This window comes from Balaenoptera borealis (genome assembly GCF_965194805.1).
Source record: "Balaenoptera borealis genome assembly, chromosome: 14".
Lineage (NCBI taxonomy): Eukaryota > Metazoa > Chordata > Mammalia > Artiodactyla > Balaenopteridae > Balaenoptera > Balaenoptera borealis.
This window is the reverse complement of record NC_138875.1, coordinates 90,739,024-90,758,719: the sequence shown is the minus strand read 5'-3', so window position 1 is coordinate 90,758,719 and position 19,696 is coordinate 90,739,024. Positions and strand designations below refer to the sequence as shown.

General features: G+C 41.7%; 1 protein-coding gene across 15 annotated transcripts; it reads left to right on the top strand.

Annotated features, from left to right (window-relative positions):
* The first annotated feature begins 260 nt into the window (after positions 1-260).
* Positions 261-12,385, top strand: LOC309610392 (uncharacterized protein). 15 transcript variants are annotated; one of them, XM_082353296.1, is made up of 9 exons: positions 261-2,941; positions 4,378-4,417; positions 4,538-4,619; positions 5,116-5,196; positions 6,238-6,276; positions 8,046-8,064; positions 8,921-9,002; positions 11,829-11,904; positions 12,192-12,385. In XM_082353296.1, the coding sequence occupies exons 3-9, from the start codon at positions 4,559-4,561 to the stop codon at positions 12,332-12,334; spliced, it is 501 nt and encodes a 166-aa protein (XP_082209422.1). In that variant the 5' UTR covers positions 261-2,941; positions 4,378-4,417; positions 4,538-4,558; the 3' UTR covers positions 12,335-12,385. The 15 variants fall into 15 exon arrangements, 11 of the variants coding, with proteins under 11 accessions (XP_082209422.1, XP_082209421.1, XP_082209417.1 ...); XM_082353295.1 differs by lacking the exon at positions 4,378-4,417 and adding an exon at positions 3,106-3,146; XR_014233881.1 differs by lacking the exon at positions 4,378-4,417 and having other exon boundaries at positions 11,620-11,904.
* Positions 12,386-19,696: the final 7,311 nt, after the last annotated feature.

The following is a 19,696-nucleotide window of genomic DNA, read 5'->3' as shown; positions in this document are numbered from 1 at the left end:
TGCCCCCTTGACCCTTGGCATTTGGAACTGTGCTTCTGTTGCCTGAAACCAGGAGTTCTGACAATTCAGTCTGTTTCCGTGATTGTCTCCCTGTTGGACTATAATCTTCTCAAGGACAATGCCTAGCCCAGGGCCTGGTACACAGTAGGTGCTTAACATTTATTGAATGGCTGGTTGGATGGACAATAAAGTCTAAGGCAGGGCTATGGCATCCTTACAGATTCTACTGATAACATTTTGCCTGGTTGCATCACCAGTCCTTAGGTTAAAAAAGCATCTTTTGATTTCTTCCAAGTTTTGTCATAATAGAGCTAGGAAGAGGCTGGGGAAGCCGCCACAGAGCTTCTTTTATAGAGGCTACTGCCTAGCAGTGTACTGGGCTTTCAGTGTCATTCAATCAACATTTTGAAAGATGAAAGAAGGGACATGAGTGACTGCTTCTATTCTAATGGGAAGCCATGTTCCATCTCCTACAGAATTACAACTACAGCTATGACCTCAGAAGGGCAGTGGGTCACCCATATAGCTCCCAGTTTTCCTTGGGAGCATCATGACAAAGTGGCACCTGATTTCATGGTCCCTCCAAGACAAGCAACCATTCCTCTCTGCAGTACTTCACTGGAGTAACTGCACTTGTGGTTCTGAAACATCCTTCAGAAGGGTTTCACAAGTCCAGCTCCACGTTCCCTTTCATCAGTTTAACCAGTGCTGGTCTCCCTACCTCAGGTACATGCTTCAGACCTCAGAGCATCTTTTTCTTTTTAACCCTTTTATCAAATATTCATTTTTTGTTTCCACCATTATAATTTGCTGTAATTCATAAACTTCAATCTAAATACGTTTTTAGACACTGACCTAGGTCCTTAAGCACTCACTTATGTGGCAAAGAGATTATTCACCCAGCTACCACTCTTGCATGGACAATTCTCACTGGTATCTGAACAATTTAAAGTGCATATGAATTCTTTTGATGAATGGAGACACAGTTGTAGTTTTGCACTAAATTTTCATTTACTGAGTTGCATGTTTTTTCACCTTGATACCTTATGATCATTAGAAAGCTACTTATCACATAATGTTATAATCATATATTAAGCTAAATGCCCATTTGTAACTGCAAGAAACTCATGTTACAGACACACTACTGACTATGATATTATACAAAAGTCATGGCCATAAGTTTCCGCATAAGAAGTTTACTTCTCTGTCTCTTAAAGCAAGAAACATCCCACAGTTCAGATTTACATAAGTTAAGTAGTGCCTCTTTTAAAAGAAATTAAAAATAAAATGCTGTCCTGTCTGTAAAATTATAAATATTTCTAGTCCACTTTACAGAATGTTAAAATGCTTATAAATGCATTATCTCCTAGTAAATACACATTATGGCACTGAAACCAGTTAAAAAACAAAAACAAAAAAACAGTCATCACACTGGCCCATGGAAACATCTAGGGCTATTTCATATTTCCTACCACTAGGAAAATTAAACTAAATAAGGAAAAAAAAGCAAAGAAGAGAAAAGAAATCTTACAAAATGGCAAGTAGCATGACCTAAAAGAGTGTACTGAAATCTCTTCCTTCAATTCAGTAACAAAGCCCTTTCTGGAATGAACATTTATGGATAACTAGGTTAGGAGAGCGTTCCTCTTAGTGCTCAAGGCAAAAAATACAAGGTATGTTAAAATAATTTTTACATTCTATAAGGAAAGACAGACTTTGAAACGGAGTGACTGTTTTAAAAACTGCAAACCAAGATTTAGACAGAAGGTTCAAGATTGACAGGTTTTGATGGAGTGAAATCTTCACTGGCAACAAAATTAAAAATCATAATCTTACGGATGCCCCTTATTTTTTACCAATGTGAAGAAAGGAAACATGATTGCAAGGTACAGTGCACACTGACAGGCTAAAATGAGAAATTATGAACGATATAAGTAACCAAAATGTTTCCTGTTGAAACATAAAAACATGTTTCCAAATTGATTCAACTTGTAATATGTCTCTTAGAAGTGAGAAGTTGTTTTAGTTCTGTGGACTGTTGAATTGTCCTTTACATAAATATTTCCTCTATCTTAAAACAAAACAAAACGGCTTCTGAATGGCATTGACCCCCTCAGTGTGGGAAAGTAGTCTTGGCAAACTTGTTTCCAAGGCTCCCTCCAAGGTGATTCATTCCATCAAGTCTATCATATCTCCAAATCTACATGTCAAACTTCAGGATTTTGTTTTTTCAGTTCCTTCTCAAGTCTATCTACTTCATCTCCTAAAGTATCAATCATATTTTCTCCATGTTTAAGCATAAAGGTCTCTAGTTCTTCAGGAGTCTTCACTTCTTGAATTTCTTGTAGCATTTGGTCAAAATCTTGTTTTTCCAAATATGATCTTGTAACAACTTGTCCATCGAAATCTACTTCTGCCTTAAATCTTACTTTCCCTAATCCCAGATCTGTGGTTTTAACATCATGAATTGCCCTTACTGATGGGTCGTTCTCCAGGAGTTCAAGTAAGAACAAGTTGTACTTGTTCTGGCTGGATGGATCGCCCTAAGAGTGCTTCTGTGTTAGTGTAGATGAGGAATGCTGAGACCACACCTAATAAGTTGCCCACACCCAAAGAACCTAGGCTGTCATACAGTGGATTGCCTGTTATAGAAGTAAGGCCCATACAAGTGGCTGCTATTGTCACTCCCAATACTGCTGCAGTATCCTCCAATAATATAACATTTGTACTAGGATCACGACTTTCCGTTACATACTTGTAAAATGACATTCCTTTGGCCGGAGCACACTTACGAAGCTCATTTACAGCAACAAGGCTGGGGCAGGGGAAGCAGATGCTGAGAATCCTGGTTCCTGCTGAGGGGAGCCTCTGTCTGGGGGGAGGTCGTGGCTTTATTGCTCTGTGGGGTTAACTCCCTGTTCATTAAAATTAACCAACTTCGGTGAGGATGTGGGGAAAAGGGAACCCTCCCACACTGTTGGTGGGAATGTAAATTGGTGCAGTCACTGTGGAAAACAGTATGTTATTGAACTTCTTGTTTCAATAATTCTTCTTGTGTAGTATTTTTCATAAAATGACTGGTAATTTTTTTTGTTTAATGTCTAGGCCTGCTGATATTAATGATGATCTGAGTTTGAACCTTTCAGGTGATGACACGTGAAGCTTGACAATGACTTTAATCAAGAAGGCAGAACTATGTGCTAAAGAGACTGTGGTCCTCATGTTACTACAGAGCCCTGACTGCAGCTCTGTCTGAAATTGGTACTAACATGGCCTTTTCAAAAATGCAAGCAAAAAAAAAAAAAAACCAAAACAGAAAAAACCCTGTTTGCTGCTTAAGCGAGAAAGAATCAGGTTTAAGTCACTGGCAGCCAGGAGTGACTTATAAAATTATCTTCTCCAAGCTTTTTGGGATTTTTGCCTCCTGTCTGGCACCTGTTACCATGACAACTGCGCATTCTGTAATGAGCTGATCCCATGAGTAAAGGAGGTGAAGAGGCAGCTTATGGTATTCGTCTCCTGAAGCTTTATCAACTGTAGTGTTTTGAGATTAGATTCTCTAGCCATTACAGACTTCCAGATGTTTCAAAGATCCCAAATGACCAGATGTTACACTTAAAAAGGACAGCCTATCTGAGGAGAATTTAAACCCCATGTGCATGGGGAGCAGTACAGGAAGAATCAGAAAAAGTGTGTCCACACTGTCCTGGGACATCCTCCTTATTTCCTAGGTGTGAAGATTCTGATTTGGGATTTCCCCCTTATTCCTGAGGTGTCTGCTCTAGCCTGGGATGTCTCCCTAATTACCCACGTGTGTCTACCCTGACCTGTGGCCTCTGCCCTAATTCCCCACATGTGTCTGCTTTGATCTGGGATGTCACCCTAATACCACCCTTTGTCTCACCTGAATAAAATTTCTCCCAAATCACCCAAGTATGTCTAAGCTTACCTGGGACGCCTCCCTATTTCCCCAGAAACGTCTACTCTAACCTGAAATTTCTCCTTAATTCCCCAACTGCTTTACTCTTTCTGGGATGCCTCTCTAGTTCCCCAGGTGTGTCAACCCAACCTAGAATGGTTCCATAATTCCCCAGGTGTGACTACTTCAACCTGGGCTCTTTCTCTAATTCCCTAGTTGTGTCTACACTGACCTGATATGTCTCCCTAATTTCCCGGGTTCATCTACAGTGAAGTGGGATGTGTGTATAATTCTACAGGCATATTTACCCAGATCTGTGATGTTCCTTACTTCCCAGTGTGACTACCTGACCTGGGAGGTCTTGCTAATTCCCCAGATGTTTCTACTATGACCTTGGATGCCTCCCTAATAATCCAGTTTTACCTACACTGATCTTGCATGTCTCCCTAATTCCCCAGATGTGTTTACCCTGACCTGGGATGTCTCTTTAATTCCCAGGTATGTCTACTATTACCTGGGATATCTCTCTTATTCCCCAAGTGCATGTACACTGAACTGGGAAGTCCCTTTATTTTCTGAGTTGTGGTTTCTGACTGTGGTTATTTCCATGATTTTCAGGAATGTCTACTCTGACAAAGGATGTCTCCCATATTCCCCAAGTGTGTCTTTCCTGATGTGAGATGTCTCCCTAATTCACAAGGTGTGTATGCTCCGACCTGGAATATCTCCCTACTTTTCCATGTGTTTCTACCTTGTCCTGAGATGTCACCCCTGAACTATCTTCTTTTTAATCTTTGTGTGTCTACACTGACCCAGGATGCCTCCCTAATTTTTCAGGCACATCTACACTGACCTAGAATGTCTCCCTTATTTCCCACGGGTGTTCTCTCTGACATGAGAGATCTCCCTAATTTGGATGTGTGTACTCTGACCCGGGATTTCCTAATTCATGGGTGTGTCTACTTTACCTGGGTTGTTTCCGTAATTGCTCTGGTGCTACTATTTTGCCCTGGGATGTCTCCCTAATTCCATGGGTCTGTCTACACTGACTTTGTGTATCTCCCTTATTCCCACATGTTTCTACACTGAACTGGTATGTTTCTATAATGCCCCAAGGGCTTCTACCCTGATTTTGGATGTCTTCCTAATTCCCCACTTTGTCTAAACTAACCAATGATGTCTCCTTAATTCTCCAGATGTGTCTTCTCTGAACAAGTTACACACCTTAAGATATGGATGTGTCTACTGTCTTCTGGGAAGGCTCCTATGTTCCTCAGGTGTGTCTACCCTGACCTGGCAAGCCTATCTTGTTTCCCAGGTGTGTCTGCCCTCACCTAGGCTGTTACTAAATTTCCCCAGGTGTATCTATACCTGGGATGTCTCCCCAGTTCCCCAGGTGTGTTTACTTTGACCTGGGAAATCTTCCTGATTCCCCAATATGTCGACTCTGATCTGCCATTATACCCTTATTCTTCAGAAGTGTCTACACTGACCAGGGAGGTTTCCCTAGTCCCTCCAGTGTGTCTACACTGACACGGAATGTCTCCCTTATTCCCCATGTGTTTTTGCTGACCTGTATTTCTATGAAACCTCAAGGATGTCTCTTCTGACATGGGATATCTCCTTAGGTACTCAGGATTGTCTACCTTTGCCTGGCATGTCTTCTTAATTCCCCAGCTATGCCTACCCTGACATTGAATGTTTCCCATATTCCTCAGACTTGCTTACTTTGGCCTGGGATTCTTCCTAATTATCCAAATGTGTCTACACTGACCTGCAATTTCCCCCTTATTTCCCAGGTGTGTCTACTTTGACCAGTGATGTCTCCTTAATTCCCTAGGTGTGACTCACTGACCTGGATGTTTCCTTAAATACCCTGGTGTGTCCACTATGTCCTAGGATGTCTCTCTGATTACCTAGGCACGTCTACCTTGACCTGAAAGCTTTCTTAATTTCCCAAGTGTGTCTATTGTGACCTGGGATAACGCTACTTCCTCAGGGGTGTCTACTCTGACCGTGAATGGTTCCCTAGTTCCCTGGAGTTTCTTCTCTGTCATGGGTTAACAGCCTAATTGCCCATGTGTGTCTACACAGACTGAGATGACTCATTAGCTTCCCAGGTGTGTTTACTCTGACCTGGATAACTCCCTAGTCCTTCCTGTGTCTATATTGACTTGGGATGTCTCCTTAGTATACTGTGTGTGTATAAACTGACCTGGGTTGTGTTGCTAATTCACTCAGTGTGCATATCTGGCCTGGGATGTCTTCCCAATTTCCCAGTTGTGTCTACACTGACGCAGATGTCTCTAATTGCACAGGTTTGTCTACACTAATTTGGGATCTCAGTAATGATCCAGGTGAGTCTACTTTGACCTGGGATAGCTCCCTAATACTCCAGGTGCGCCATGTGGGTTGTCTCGCGAATCCCCCAGGTGTGTCTATGCTCACCTGGGATGTCTCAGTAATTCCCTAAATGTGTACACTGACCTAGAATGTTTTCCTAATTCCCTGGTTTGTCTACCCTGACCTGGTCTGACCGTCTAATTTCCAAGAATTTCCCAACTCTGACCTGGGATGTCTTCCTAGTTCTCTAGGTGTGTCCTTTGACCTTGGATGCCTCAGGTGTCTACACTGATCTGGATTGTTTCCAAATGTGTCTACTGGGATATGAGTTTTATCCCTTATTCCCTATTTTTCTACACTGACCAGGGATATATTCCTAATTACCAGGATGTGTTTATACTGACCTGGGATGTGTCCCTAATTCACCAGGTTTGTATACTGTGTCCTAGAATCTTTTTCATATTGCGCATATTTGTGAGTTTTGACTCACTACTACCCCAGTTTTGACTATTCTGACTGAGATATCTCCCTACTTCCATATGTATGTCTAACCTGATCTGGGATACAACAGTTGTAATCCAGATGTGTCTACAGTGACCTGTGACGTCTCTCTATATCCCTACTTGTGTCTATATTGACCTGTGATGTCTTCCTAATTACCTAGTTGTGTCTACCCTGACCTGGGATGTATCCTCATTTTCTCAGATTTGTCTACCTTAGCCTGAGATGTCTCCATAATTCCTGAGTTGCATCTACAACTCTGTATCCCCAGATACGTCTATTTATCTGGGGTATATACCTAATTACCTAGGTGTGCCCACGTTGACCAGTCATGTCTCACTAATTCTCTAAATGTGTCTACTCTTGATGTGGCACGACTTCCTAATTCTCTATTGTGTGTAATCTGACCTGAGGTGTCTCTAATACTTCAATGTGTCTAATTTGTCCTGAGATGTCTCCCTAAATCCTCAGGTGTGTCTATCCTGACCTTGGATGTTTCCCTAATTCTCCATGCGTTTCTGCTCTGACCTAGTATGTTCCTAATTACCTAGGTAAGTCTACACTGACCAGGGATGTCTCTCTAATTCCCTTAGTGTGTCTACTTAGACCTGCAACGTCTCCTTAATTCCCAGGGCTGTTGACCCTTATCTTGTATGTATCTCCAATTCTTCAGGTGTCTTTACATTGACCTGTGATGTTTCTCTCATTCACCAGATGTGTCCACCCTAATTTTGGATATCTGCCTAGTTATCCTGATGCGTCTACACTGAACTGGGATGTCTTTCTAATTCATCAGCTGTGTCTACTTTGACCGATGAATTATCCCTGATTACCCAAGTGTATGTGTCTATTCTGAGCTTGGATAGCTCCCTAATTCCCCAGGTTGTTTATCCTGACCTGGGATGTCTCACTACTTTCCCAGGTTTCTCTTCTCAGACCTGGGATTTCTTCCTAATTCCCCAGATCTGTCCAAACTTATTTGGGTTATCTCCCTAATTTCAAAGATATTTCTCCCCTGATATTGGTTGTCCCCCTAATAACAGTTTTGTCTATCTTGACTTGGGATGTCTCACAAAGTCCCTAGAATTTCATACCTGATTTGGGATGTCTCCGTAATTCCCCAGTTGTGTCTACCCTGATGTTGGTTGTCTTTCTAAATTTTCAGGCTTTTCTACCATGACCTGTTTCCCTAATTCCCCAGGTGTGTTTACCCAGACCTGGGATGTATCTTAATTGTTTAAGGGTGTCTATATTGACCTTTGCTGTCTTCTTAATTCCCCAGGAGTGTCTACTCTGAACTGGTAAATCTCTAGTTCCCCAGTGTGTTTACTTGACCTGGAATGGCTCCCTAAAACCTCTGTAATATCTACACTGACCAAAGATGTTTCCCTAATTCTCCAGTTGTGCTCACACTGCACCTGGGTAACTCCTGAATTCCTTGAGTGTCTATATTTAGCTGGGATGTTTATTGATGTTTGCCTAATATCTTAGGTTGTCAACCCTGACCAGGTATGTCTACATAATAAACCATATGTGTCTACCCTGACCTGGGATCTCTCTCTAGTTCCCCAGTTTGATTTACCCTGTCTTGAGATGTCTTCCTCATTCCCCAGGTGTGTCAACACTGACATTATATGTCTCCCAAATTCACTAAGTGCATCTTCTCTGACTGGCATGTATCCTTATTTCTCAATAGTGTCTATGCTGACATGAGATGTCTCCCTTTCCCCCAAATATGTCTGCTGTGACCCAGAATGTGACCCTAATTCCCCATCTAACTATGACTTTGGATGTCTCCCTAGTTCTCCAGTGAGTCTAGTGACATATAATGTCTCTTAATTCCCTGAGGAGTGTATATACTGACTTGTCTCCATATCTCCCCAGTTGTGTCCATTCTAGTCTGAAATTCTACCTATTTCCCCAGATGTGTCTTCTTTGACCTGGGTGTTTCTCAAATTCTCCCAGTCTACTCTGATTTAGAATGTCTAATTCCCCAAGAGTGTCTCCCCTAACCTGGGATGTTAACCCTTTTCCCTGATGTGTGTCTGTAGTGATCTGGGCTATCTCCCTTAAATCTCCAGGTGTGCCATTTATGATCTGGATGTCTCATATTTTGAGATATGGCTACACTGCCTGGGATGTCCCCTTGTTTCCTAGGTATGTCTACTGTGTCATGATGTATCTTCATAGATCCAAAGGTGTGTTTACACTGACCTCAGATGGTTCCCTAATTCCTCAGGTGAGTCTACACTGACCTGGGATGTCTCTCTATTTCCTCTGGTGTATCCTCTCTGACCTGGGATATCTACATAAGTCCCCAGGTGTTTCTGCTCTAACCTGTTTTTTTCCCCTCTATTTGTAAAGATGTGTCTACCCTGAAATGGAATGTCTCCTTGCTTTTCCAGTGTGTCAGACTTGTCCTGTGATATCTCTCTAGGTGTTTTGATTTACAACTCTTAGCTGGAATGTTGCTCTAATTCTCTGGTGTGTCTATTCAAACTAAGATAACGCCCTTATTCCCCAGGTGTGTCTTCCCTGCTCTGGCCTTCTCAACAGTGCCCCAGTTGTGTAACTACTGGCCTGGGATATATATACTTAATTCCCTAATGAATCTAAGCTGACTTGAGATGTGTCCCTAACTCGCCAGGCGTGACCATTCTGACCTTGGGTTTTACCCTATTTGTCTAGGTGTGTCTACTCTGAACTGTGATGTCTCCCTAATTTTCCAAATGTTTCTTCTTTTACCTGGGAAATCTCTGTATTCCCCAGATATGGCTTATTTGAATTTGTTGCTCTCCTTACTTACCCAGGTGTGTCTATATTGATCTGGAGTGTCTCAGTTTTCCAGGTGTGTCTCCACTAGCCCTAGATGACCTCCTAAATCTCTAGTGTGTCTACACTGATCTGGGATGTATACCTAATTTCTCAGGTGTCTGTTATGACATGGTACACTATCTAATTTTCCAGTAGTGTCTACCTTGACCTGGTGTGTCTCCATAATTTCTAAGGTGTACAGTGACCTCTACTGTCTCTATAATTTCCACTCTCATCTTGATGTCTCCCTATTTCTACATGTTTGCCTACTCTGGGATGTCTTTCTTATTCACCATGTGTCTCTACTGTAACCTGGGATGTCTCCTAATTCAACAAGTGTGTTTACCCTGACTTGGGATATATCCCAAATTCCCCAGGTGTGTCTATCCTGACCTGGGATGTTTCCATGATTGCTCAGGTGTGTCTGTACTAGCCCTGGATACTTCTCTAATTCCTCAGGTGTGTCTACCCTGATTCTGGATGTCTGCCAATCCCCAGGTATGTCTACGCTGAATTGGGATGTCTCTCTAATTCCCCAGGTGTGTCTACTCTTACCCAGCATGTCTCCCTATTCCCTAGGGGGGGTCTATACTTAATGGGGTTCTCTCCTTAATCCCCCGGGTTCATCTACTTGAACTTATCACATCTTTCAAGTTCCCCAGGTATATCTACACTGACCTGGAGTGTCCCCCAATACTCTAGTTTTGAGAATACTGACTTGGGATGTCTCCCTAATTCACAAGGTGTTTCTACTTTGACCTGGGATTTTTCTCTAGTCACTAGGTGTGTCTGTCTTGAACTTGGATGTATCCCTGATTACCCAGGTATTTCTGTAGTAACCTTGGATATCTCCCTAATACCAAAGGTGTGTCTAGTCTGGCTTGGGATGTCTTATCCCCAGGTATGTCTTCACTGACCTGGGATGATTCCCTATTTTCCCAGATGTGTCAACCCTGATTCTGTTTTTGGAGAGACAGCAGTGAATGGTCTTGAAGCAGGATCTGAGTTTCCTGCCCAGGAATTGAACCTGGATAGCCTGATTGAAAACCAGGAATCCTAGCCACTGGTCCACCAGGGACTAGAGGCTAGAGACAAAGTTGCACTGGCTCTTGCCCCATTTGAAAAATGCATTTCTCAAAGAGGCAAAAACTGCAAAAACAGGTACAAAATTTATTATCAGAGACATAGCACAACATGTGGGAGAGCACACAGAGAAACAGTTTATTTAAGACAGAAGCAAGGCAGAGAAGTGGTGTGGGCATTCTCCCTAATGAGGAGGAACGCAATAAAGAGGTGGTTAAATCATTTATATAGGGGCAGTTCTTCTGGGTCTTTGTGTACCTTGACCAGTTATCTTCTTTCTTCTCCACACCTGACATGTCCTAGGTCTCTCCCAATATGCGTGTGCATATTTTTGCCAAGATGGATCCAGCATAGAGGCCTGTGGGAGGCTTGACAACGCCTATTACGAGATGGCGCCCCCGCCCTTTTTGACCCCTGAGGAGCCTTCCTACGCATGTACAGTCAGGGAGGTTTCCTTGACCTCAGGAGTGGCAGATGTGGTCATCTTATCTCTTTCCTCCAGCAGGGCTCAGCTCCTGCCATTAACTTTATTCTTGGAGTGTCTGGGGAAAACAAAGCTCCAATTTACTCTGCTTGACTGACACCAACTTCTTTGCCCAGGGGCCCATTTACCTCTTACCTCAATTCTGGTTCATCTCTCTAATTACCCTGGTGTGTCTATACTCACCTGGGATATCTAATATCTGTTCTGACCTAGAATGTTTCATTAATGCCCTAGATACGTCTACACTGACAAGGAAGACTCTCTAATTCCCCAGGTGTTTCTACCCTGACCTGGAACGGCTCCCTAATTCTTTAGGTGTGTCTACACAGAACTGGAATGTTTCACCAAATTTTCAGGTGCATCTATCCTAATTTTGATGCCTGCCTAAATACGCTTGTGTGTCAGCAGTAAACTAAGATGTCTGATTCCACAGATTTGTCTTCTGTGACCTGTGATGTCTTTTTATTTCCCCAAGTGTGTCTTCCCCAACAAGGAATGTCTTCTCTCTTCCACTGAAATGTCAATCATAACCAGGGATGTCACCTTAACTCCCCAAGTGTAACTATTCTGAGCTGGATTATCTCTCTAGTTCACCAGGTGTGTCTACCCTTACCTGGCATGTGTCCTTTTTTTTCTTCCCCATATGTCTCTATTCTGACCTCAGATATCTCTCTAAATCCCCAGATGTGTCTACACTGGCCTGGGAAGTCTCCTTTATTCCCCAGTTGTATTATCAATAATGTCTCACCTAATTCCTCAGGTATGTCTACACTGAACTGGTATATCTCCCTATTTCCTAAGATGTGTTTACACTGATGTGAGATGTCTCCCTTATTCCATATGAGTTTCTATCTTGACCTGGGATGTCACAATAATTTCCCAGGTGTGTCTCCCCTAACCTTTAATGTCTTGCTAATTCTCCCAGCTTGTCAACCCTGACTTGGGATGTCTCCGTTATTCCCCAATTATGTCTACTCTGACCTCAGTTGTTCCCTTAATTTCCTTGGTGTGTCTACCTTGACCTTAGATGTCTCTTTATTTCCACAGGTGTCTTACCTCTCACCTGTGATGTCTCCCTAGTTCCCCAGGGATGTCCACCTTATTGTAGGATGTCTCCTTTGTTCTGCATGTTTAACTGCCCTGATCTGTTGTGTCTCCCTCCTTCACCTGATGTGTCTATACTAACCTGAGATGTCTTTCTAATCCCAGGTATGTCTACTATTAAAAGTAAATTTAGTGAATTTTTCTTTATATGAATATTTTATTGAGTGAGAAGAAAAGTTTTTGTAAACAGGGAAACGTCCAAATTGAAATGGCGAAGAAACTTGACTCTCAGTAGTTACAGATAGCTTATAAAGCATGAACGTGAAAGTACATTCATTGTTTTCTATTGTGCTTGGTTACCAGAAACTTACATCTCTTTTCATTACATGAGCTTACTTGATTGTAGCTGATTAGCTTGAAAGCTGTAATGTCATTCTGACATGAATAAGCTTGAGTTTTGTTCAAAATCAGAGTCAGAATTTCTGGAATCAGGCCAGTTTTAAATTTTGGTTACATAACTATGAGTCTTTTTTAAAAATTGAAGTATAGTTGATTTAAATATTGCACTAGTTTCAGATGTACAACATGGTGATTCATTATTTTTTATAGATTATAATTCATTTAAAGTTATTATAAACTAATGGCTGTATTTCCCTGCACTGTACAATATACCCTTGTAGTTTATTTATTTAACACAGTAGTTTGTACCTCTTAATCCCCTACCCCTATCTTGCCCCTCCCCCATTCCCTCTCCCCACTGGTAACCACTAGTTTGTTCTATGTATCTGTGAGTCTCTTTCTGTTTTATTATATTAATTTGTTTTATTTTTTAGTTTCCAGATATAAGTCATTACATACAGTATTTGTCTTTCTCTGTTTGACTTATTTCACTAAGCATAATACCCTCTAGGTCCATTCATGTTGTTGCAAATGGCAGAGTAATATTCTGTGCTATATATCTATCTATATACATGTATATATGTATATATATATATATATACTATACACTAGATATATATAATAAGTGCTATAAATACCATATACATATATATATCACATCTTTTTAATCTATTCATCTGTTAATAGACATTTAGGTTGCTTTCATATCTTGGCTATTGTAAATAATGCTGCTATGAACATTGGGGTGTGTATATCTTTTTAAATTAGTGTTTTCATTTTCTTCAGATATATACCCAGGAGTGGAATTGCTGGGTCATATGGTAGTTCTATTTTTAGTTTTTGAGAAACCTCCATACTATTTTCCATAGTGGTTGCACCAATTTACATTCACACCAACAGTGTACTAAGGTTCCCTTTTCTCCATATCCTTGCCAACATTTGTTATTTGTAGAATTTTTGATGACAGCCATTCTGACAGGTGTGAGGTGGTAGCCACTGTGGTTTTGATTTGTCTTTCTCTGATGATTAGCAATGTTGGCCATCTGTATATCTTCTTTGGAAAAATGTCTATTAGGTCTTCTGTCCATTTTTAAGTTGGGTCATTTGTTTTCTTGATATTGAGTTGTATGAGCTGTTTATATATTTTTGGATATTAGCCTCTTACCAGTCATATCATTTGCAAATATTTTTTCCCATTCAGTAAGCTGTCTTTCATTTTGCCAATGGCTTCCTTTCCTGTGCAAAAGATTTTAAGTTTAATTAGGTCCCATTTGTTTATTTGTACTTTTGTTTCCTTTGCCTTAGGGGACATATCCAAAAATATTGCTATGATTTATGTCAAAGAGTGTTCTGCCTATGTTTTCTTCTAGGAATTTTATGGTTTCTATCTTACATTTAGGTCTTCAAGCATTTTGAGTTTATTTTTGTATATAGTGTAGAAAATGTTCTAATTTCATTCTTTTACATGTAACTGTCCAATTTTCCCAGCACCGCTTATTGAAGAGACTGTCTCAAGGTATTTTCTGATTTCTTTGATTTTTTTCATTGACCCATTGATTTTTTAGTATTATGTTGTTTAGTCTCCACATGTTGTGTTTTTCCCATTTTTCTTCCTGTAATGATTTCTAGTTTCATACCATTGTGGTCAGAAAAAAATGCTTGTTATAATTTCTATCCTCTTAAATTTGTTGAGATTTCTTTTGTGGCCTAGCATGTGATCTATCTTGGAGATCATTCCACGTGTACTTGAAAAGAATGTGTACCTGTTCTCTTTGGGTGGAATGTCTTGTAGATATCTATTAAGTCCTACTGGTCTAATGTGTCATTCAAGACCACAGTTTCCTTATCGATTTTCTGTCTGGATGATCTGCCCATTGAAGTAAGTGGGGTGTTTTTTTTAAAAATTTATTTATTTATTTATTTATTTTTGGCTGTGTTGGGTCTTCGTTGCTGCATGCGGGGTTTCTCTAGTTGCGGCGAGCAGGGGCTACTATTCATTGGTGTGTGGGCTTCTCATTGAGGTGGCTTCTCTTGTTGCAGAACATGGGCTCTAGGCGTGCGGGCTTCAGTAGTTGTGGCACATGGGCTCAGTAGTTGTGTCTTGCAGGCTCTAGAGCACAGGCTCAGTAGTTGTGGCGCACGGGCTTAGTTGTTCCGTGGCATGTGGGATCTTCTTGGACTAGGGCTTGAACCTGTGTCCCCTGCATTGGCAGGTGGATTCTTAACCACTGTGCCGCCAGGGAAGTCCCATAATTGGGGTGTTAAAGTCCCCTACTATTATTGTACTACTGGCAATTTCTCCCTTTATGTCTGTCAATGTTTGCTTTATATTTAGGTGCTCCTATATTAGGTGCAAATATGTTAATAAGTGTTATATCCTCTTCTTATAAGGACCCTGCTATCATTTTATAATGCCCTTCATTGTGTTTTGTTATAGACTCTGTTTTAATGTCCATTTTGTCTTATATGAATATTGCTCTCCCCACTTTCTTGTCGTTTCCATTTGAATAAGATAATTTTTCCCATCCCCTCACTTTTAGTCTGTGTGTATCTTTAGTTCTTAGGTGAGTCTCTTGTAAGCAGCCTATAGATGGGTTTTGGTTTTTATCCAATCAGCCACTCTATGTCTTTTGATTGGAATATTTAGTCCATTGACATTTAGAGTGATTATTGTTAGGTATGTACTTATTGCAATTTTGTTACTTGTGTTTTAGTTGTTTCTGTAGTTCTTTAATGACCTTTTCTTCTTCTTTTAGTTTCTTCCCTTGTGGTTTGATTATTTTCTTTAGTAGTATGCTTGAGTTCCTTTCTCTCTAGTTTTTGAGTATCTTTTGTAGGCTTTTGATTTGTGGTTACCATGTGGTTCATATATATTGCCCTAAACCTACTTGTTTTAAACTGGTAGTCAATTAAGTTCAAAAACATTCTAAAATATCTACACTTTTTTTTTTAACTTCCCTCTGTGGACATCTGAAGATCATGAACCAGAATCTCAGTAGGTTCTTTTGATGATTCTTGTTCATGTAGTTTTTGTTGTTCGATTCACATGGGGATCATTTGATTAGTCAGTGACTGCTGAAAAGCACCAAGGACGCATGAGAAAATACAACACAAAAGGGATATTATTAATATGATTAATAGGAGGATAATAGCAAGTGTTTGAAAAAATACTCCAAAGCCAAGGTGTACATTTGCCCAAATTTAAACAACTAAAATATCAAATGGAGAACTACCATATGACCCAGCAATCCCACTACTGGGCATATACCCTGAGAAAACCATAATTCAAAAAGAGTCATGTACCACAATGTTCATTGCAGCTCTATTTACAATAGCCAGGACATGGAAACAACCTAAATGCCCACCAACAGACGAATGGATAAAGAAGATGTGGTACATATATACAATGGAATATTACTCAGCCATAAAATTTTGGAGAAATAATTTTTAAGTTTGGACATTCCTGGGCAACTAGATCAAAACCCCAGTTTATAATAGAAACATCTTGGGAATTAGAGAAACATCCTCATCAGTATAGACACACTTGGGGAATTAGGCAGATATACCAGGTCAAAGTAACACACCCATGTTACAGGAAAACCTCACTGGTCAAAGTAGACACACCAGGGGAACCAGGTACATCTCCCAGGTAGGAATAGTAGTTTTGGGGTTTAGAGAGAAATTCTAAGTCAGGGTAGACATATCTGGGATGTAGGGATCATACTGGGTCATATTAAACTCACCTTGGGAATTATGGAGACACCCCATGTGAGAGCAGACATACCTGGGGAATAAGGAATACAACCAAGGTCAGAGCAGATACACCTGAAAAACTAAGTAGACTAGGAATTAGAGACAATCCAGTTCAGTAGAGACATACCTGTGAAACTGGAGTGACTCCCAGGTCAGGATAGACACTCCTGGCTAGAGACAATCCAGGTAAGAGTAGTCAGATGTGGAGAAAAAGAAAGACATTCTTTGTAAATGTACACACAATTGTTTATTAATTAAGGAGACATATATGTTCAGATTATACACACCAGAGTAAGTATGGAGGCATTCCTGATCAGCGGATTGAGAGCTGGGGAATTAGAAAGACATACAAGTTAAAAGTATGCACACCAGAAGAAACACAGAAATTCCCAAGGTCAGTGTGGAAATACTTCTTTCTCCAAAGAAGACATACAGTTGGCCAATAGGCACATTAAAAGATGCTCAACTTTGCTAATTATTAGAGAAATGCAAATCAAAACCACAATGAGGAAAACCTCCCACCAGTCAGAATAGCCATCATTAAAAAGTCTACAAATAACAAATGCTAGAGAAGGTATGGGGAAAAGGGAACCCTCCTACACTGTTGGTGGGAATGTAAATTGGTGCAGCCACTATGGAGAACAGTATGGAGGTTCCTTAAAAATCTAAAAAAGAGTTGCCATATGATCCATCAATCCCATCCTGGGCATATATCCAGAGATATAGAAAAGATACATGCACACCAATGTTCATATCAGCACTATTTACAATAGCCAAGACATGAAACAACCTAAAAGTCAATCAACAGAGGAATGGATAAAGAAGATGTGGTACATATATATGGAGTGGAATACTACTGAGCCATAAAAAGAATGAAATAATGCCATTTGCAGCAACATGGATGGACCTGGAGATCATCATAGTAAGTCAGAGAAAGGCAAATACCATATGATATCAGCTATATGGGGAACCTGAAATATGATACAAATGAACTTATTTACAAAACAGAAACAAACTTATGGTTACCAAGGGGGAAGGGTGGTGGGAGGGATAAATTAGGAGTTTGGGACTAGCAGGTACGAACTACTGTATATACACTAAACAACACGGACCTACTGCATAGCACAGGGAACTATAGTCAATAGCTTGTAATAACCTATAATGGAAAGGAATCTGAAAAAGAATATATATATATATATAACGGAACCATTTTTCTGTACACTAGGAACTAACACAGCATTGTAAATCAACTATACTTCAATTAAATAAAAATGCATCTAATGAGTAAGGTGTGGGCTCCAAGCAGAACCCCCCGTTGATACCCAATGAAGGGTAAGCAAGCAACAGCAGACGTTTCCCAGAGCCCTCTCCCAGCCTCAGCCCACCTCCTCTGCAGTCCTAGGAACATGGGGGTTCACGGCAGCCTCGGGGTAGGTTTGCGACTCTGCAGGCAGGAGCCAGGGAAGAGCAGAATGCAGCATGTGGGCGGTCGTGCTGGGACCCAGCACGCCTGATGCCGGGGGACGAGGTGCGGCGCTCTGAGACACCCGCCCCTCCTGCGGCTCGCCTCGGGAGTTCTGATCCTCGTCCATTCCCTCCTGCCAAGTTGCTGCAGCAAAAACAACTGTGCGTTTCCCGCACGCTCACTGGTGCCTCCTGCTCATCTGTAGAACATAATGCACCAAGGTTCTAGCACCCCTCGACCTCCATGGGGGCTGAGAAGTCCCTGCAGTTTGCAGCTCGGGGGAATGGGCTCAGTGTGGGCGTTTATGCATCTGTCACACTGTTATCAGCACCACTGAAAACCAGACCAAAAACAAACCAGACCAAAAAGCCAAAAACAAACAAAGAAAGAAACAAAGCAAAATAAATGAACAAGACAAACCAAACCAAAACAGAAACATAGATACAGAGAACAGAGTAGTGGTTACCAGAGGGAAAGGGGTTAGGCGGGTAGGGAGGGTAGAGGGGATCAAGTGTATGGTGAGGGATGGAGACTAAAATTTTGGGGGTGAGCACACTGTAGAGTATATAGAAGTAGAAGTACAGTGTTGTACGCTTGAAATTTATATAATGTTATAAACCAGTGTTACCCAATAAAACATAGTTGTTTTAAAAAAAAAGCAGCTGCTGTGAGCATCACAGCACCCTGGTGAAAGCTGAGGGCACACAGCCAGGGGAGGGGGGGCTGGAGCGCCACTCAGTTCCTTGGGACCCCTCCATCCCCAGCACCCTCTCGGCTCTGCATTCTCCCGTTGTTCCAGCTGCCCCTGCACTGCTCTTGGGACATGGCCCGGCCTCAGGCTGCTGAGCCACATGTGCTCATATCACAGGGGGGTGAAATGGCCTGAGGCCAGCAGATGCCAGCTTGTGAGAGCTGATTTTTACATCTTAAATTTTCAGGAACTCTATGAGCCAGTTGGTAGCTTCAAAATGAGTCCTGGGGGAAAATATCTACGCCACAGAAAACTGACAAATGCTATGAACTTCTCCCCCACCCCACAGGGGCAGTTGTTAAACACTTAGCATCACGACTCTGCCTTTAACCGATGACAGTGTCGGGTGTGGGGTCTGACTCAGCTCCCGAGCTTTCCCAGAGACGTGGTGACACTCCCTGCTCCGGTACCGTCGCACTGAGGCCACAGACTGAGGGCCACGTGGACACCACACTTTGCTCGGCTCTGTCCCCTCCCAGCCTGGCTCCTGGTCCCTCACCAGCTCTCCTGAGAGAGCCTCTGACCGCATGGCTCATCCCCGGGTCCTCACCGCAGCATCTGTTTCTGGGGTCCAGGTCAGGCTGGCCTCCTGGACCCCACGGCCGTGCCCTCCACCAGCATGCAGCTGAGCGTGTGCCAGGCGTCTTTGTCATTGATGGTGATGTTTCCATTGTTCTGTGTGACTCTGGTTGGCTTCCCCCTAAGGGGGCACAGTCAACAAAAGCTAGAATATTGCAGCAAGACCAACAAGCTAAATAACGTGTTCACAGGATGGCTGTAAAGACAGTGGTGAAATTGGCTCCACAAGCAGGTACAGAGGATGGATGGTATGAAACTGGTGGTGGGAAACCAGGTGTATAAACGGAGGAATGAGACTAAGTCCCCGCCCACACCGCTAACATAGGTGGGATCTAGGTGGATTACAAACCTACACAGGAAAGGAAACAAAATAGCAGGTTATATAGGATGCTGGTGAACATGTAGCTGGCAAGTATATTTTAAATAAATTTAAAAAGTATGAGCCAGATCGTTAAATGATTAATTTTCTTACATCTAAGTAAGGATGTCTGTTCATGAAGGGAATCATGGACAAAACTAACAGACCACTGACAGGTGGGAGAATATGTTTGTAATGCTTGA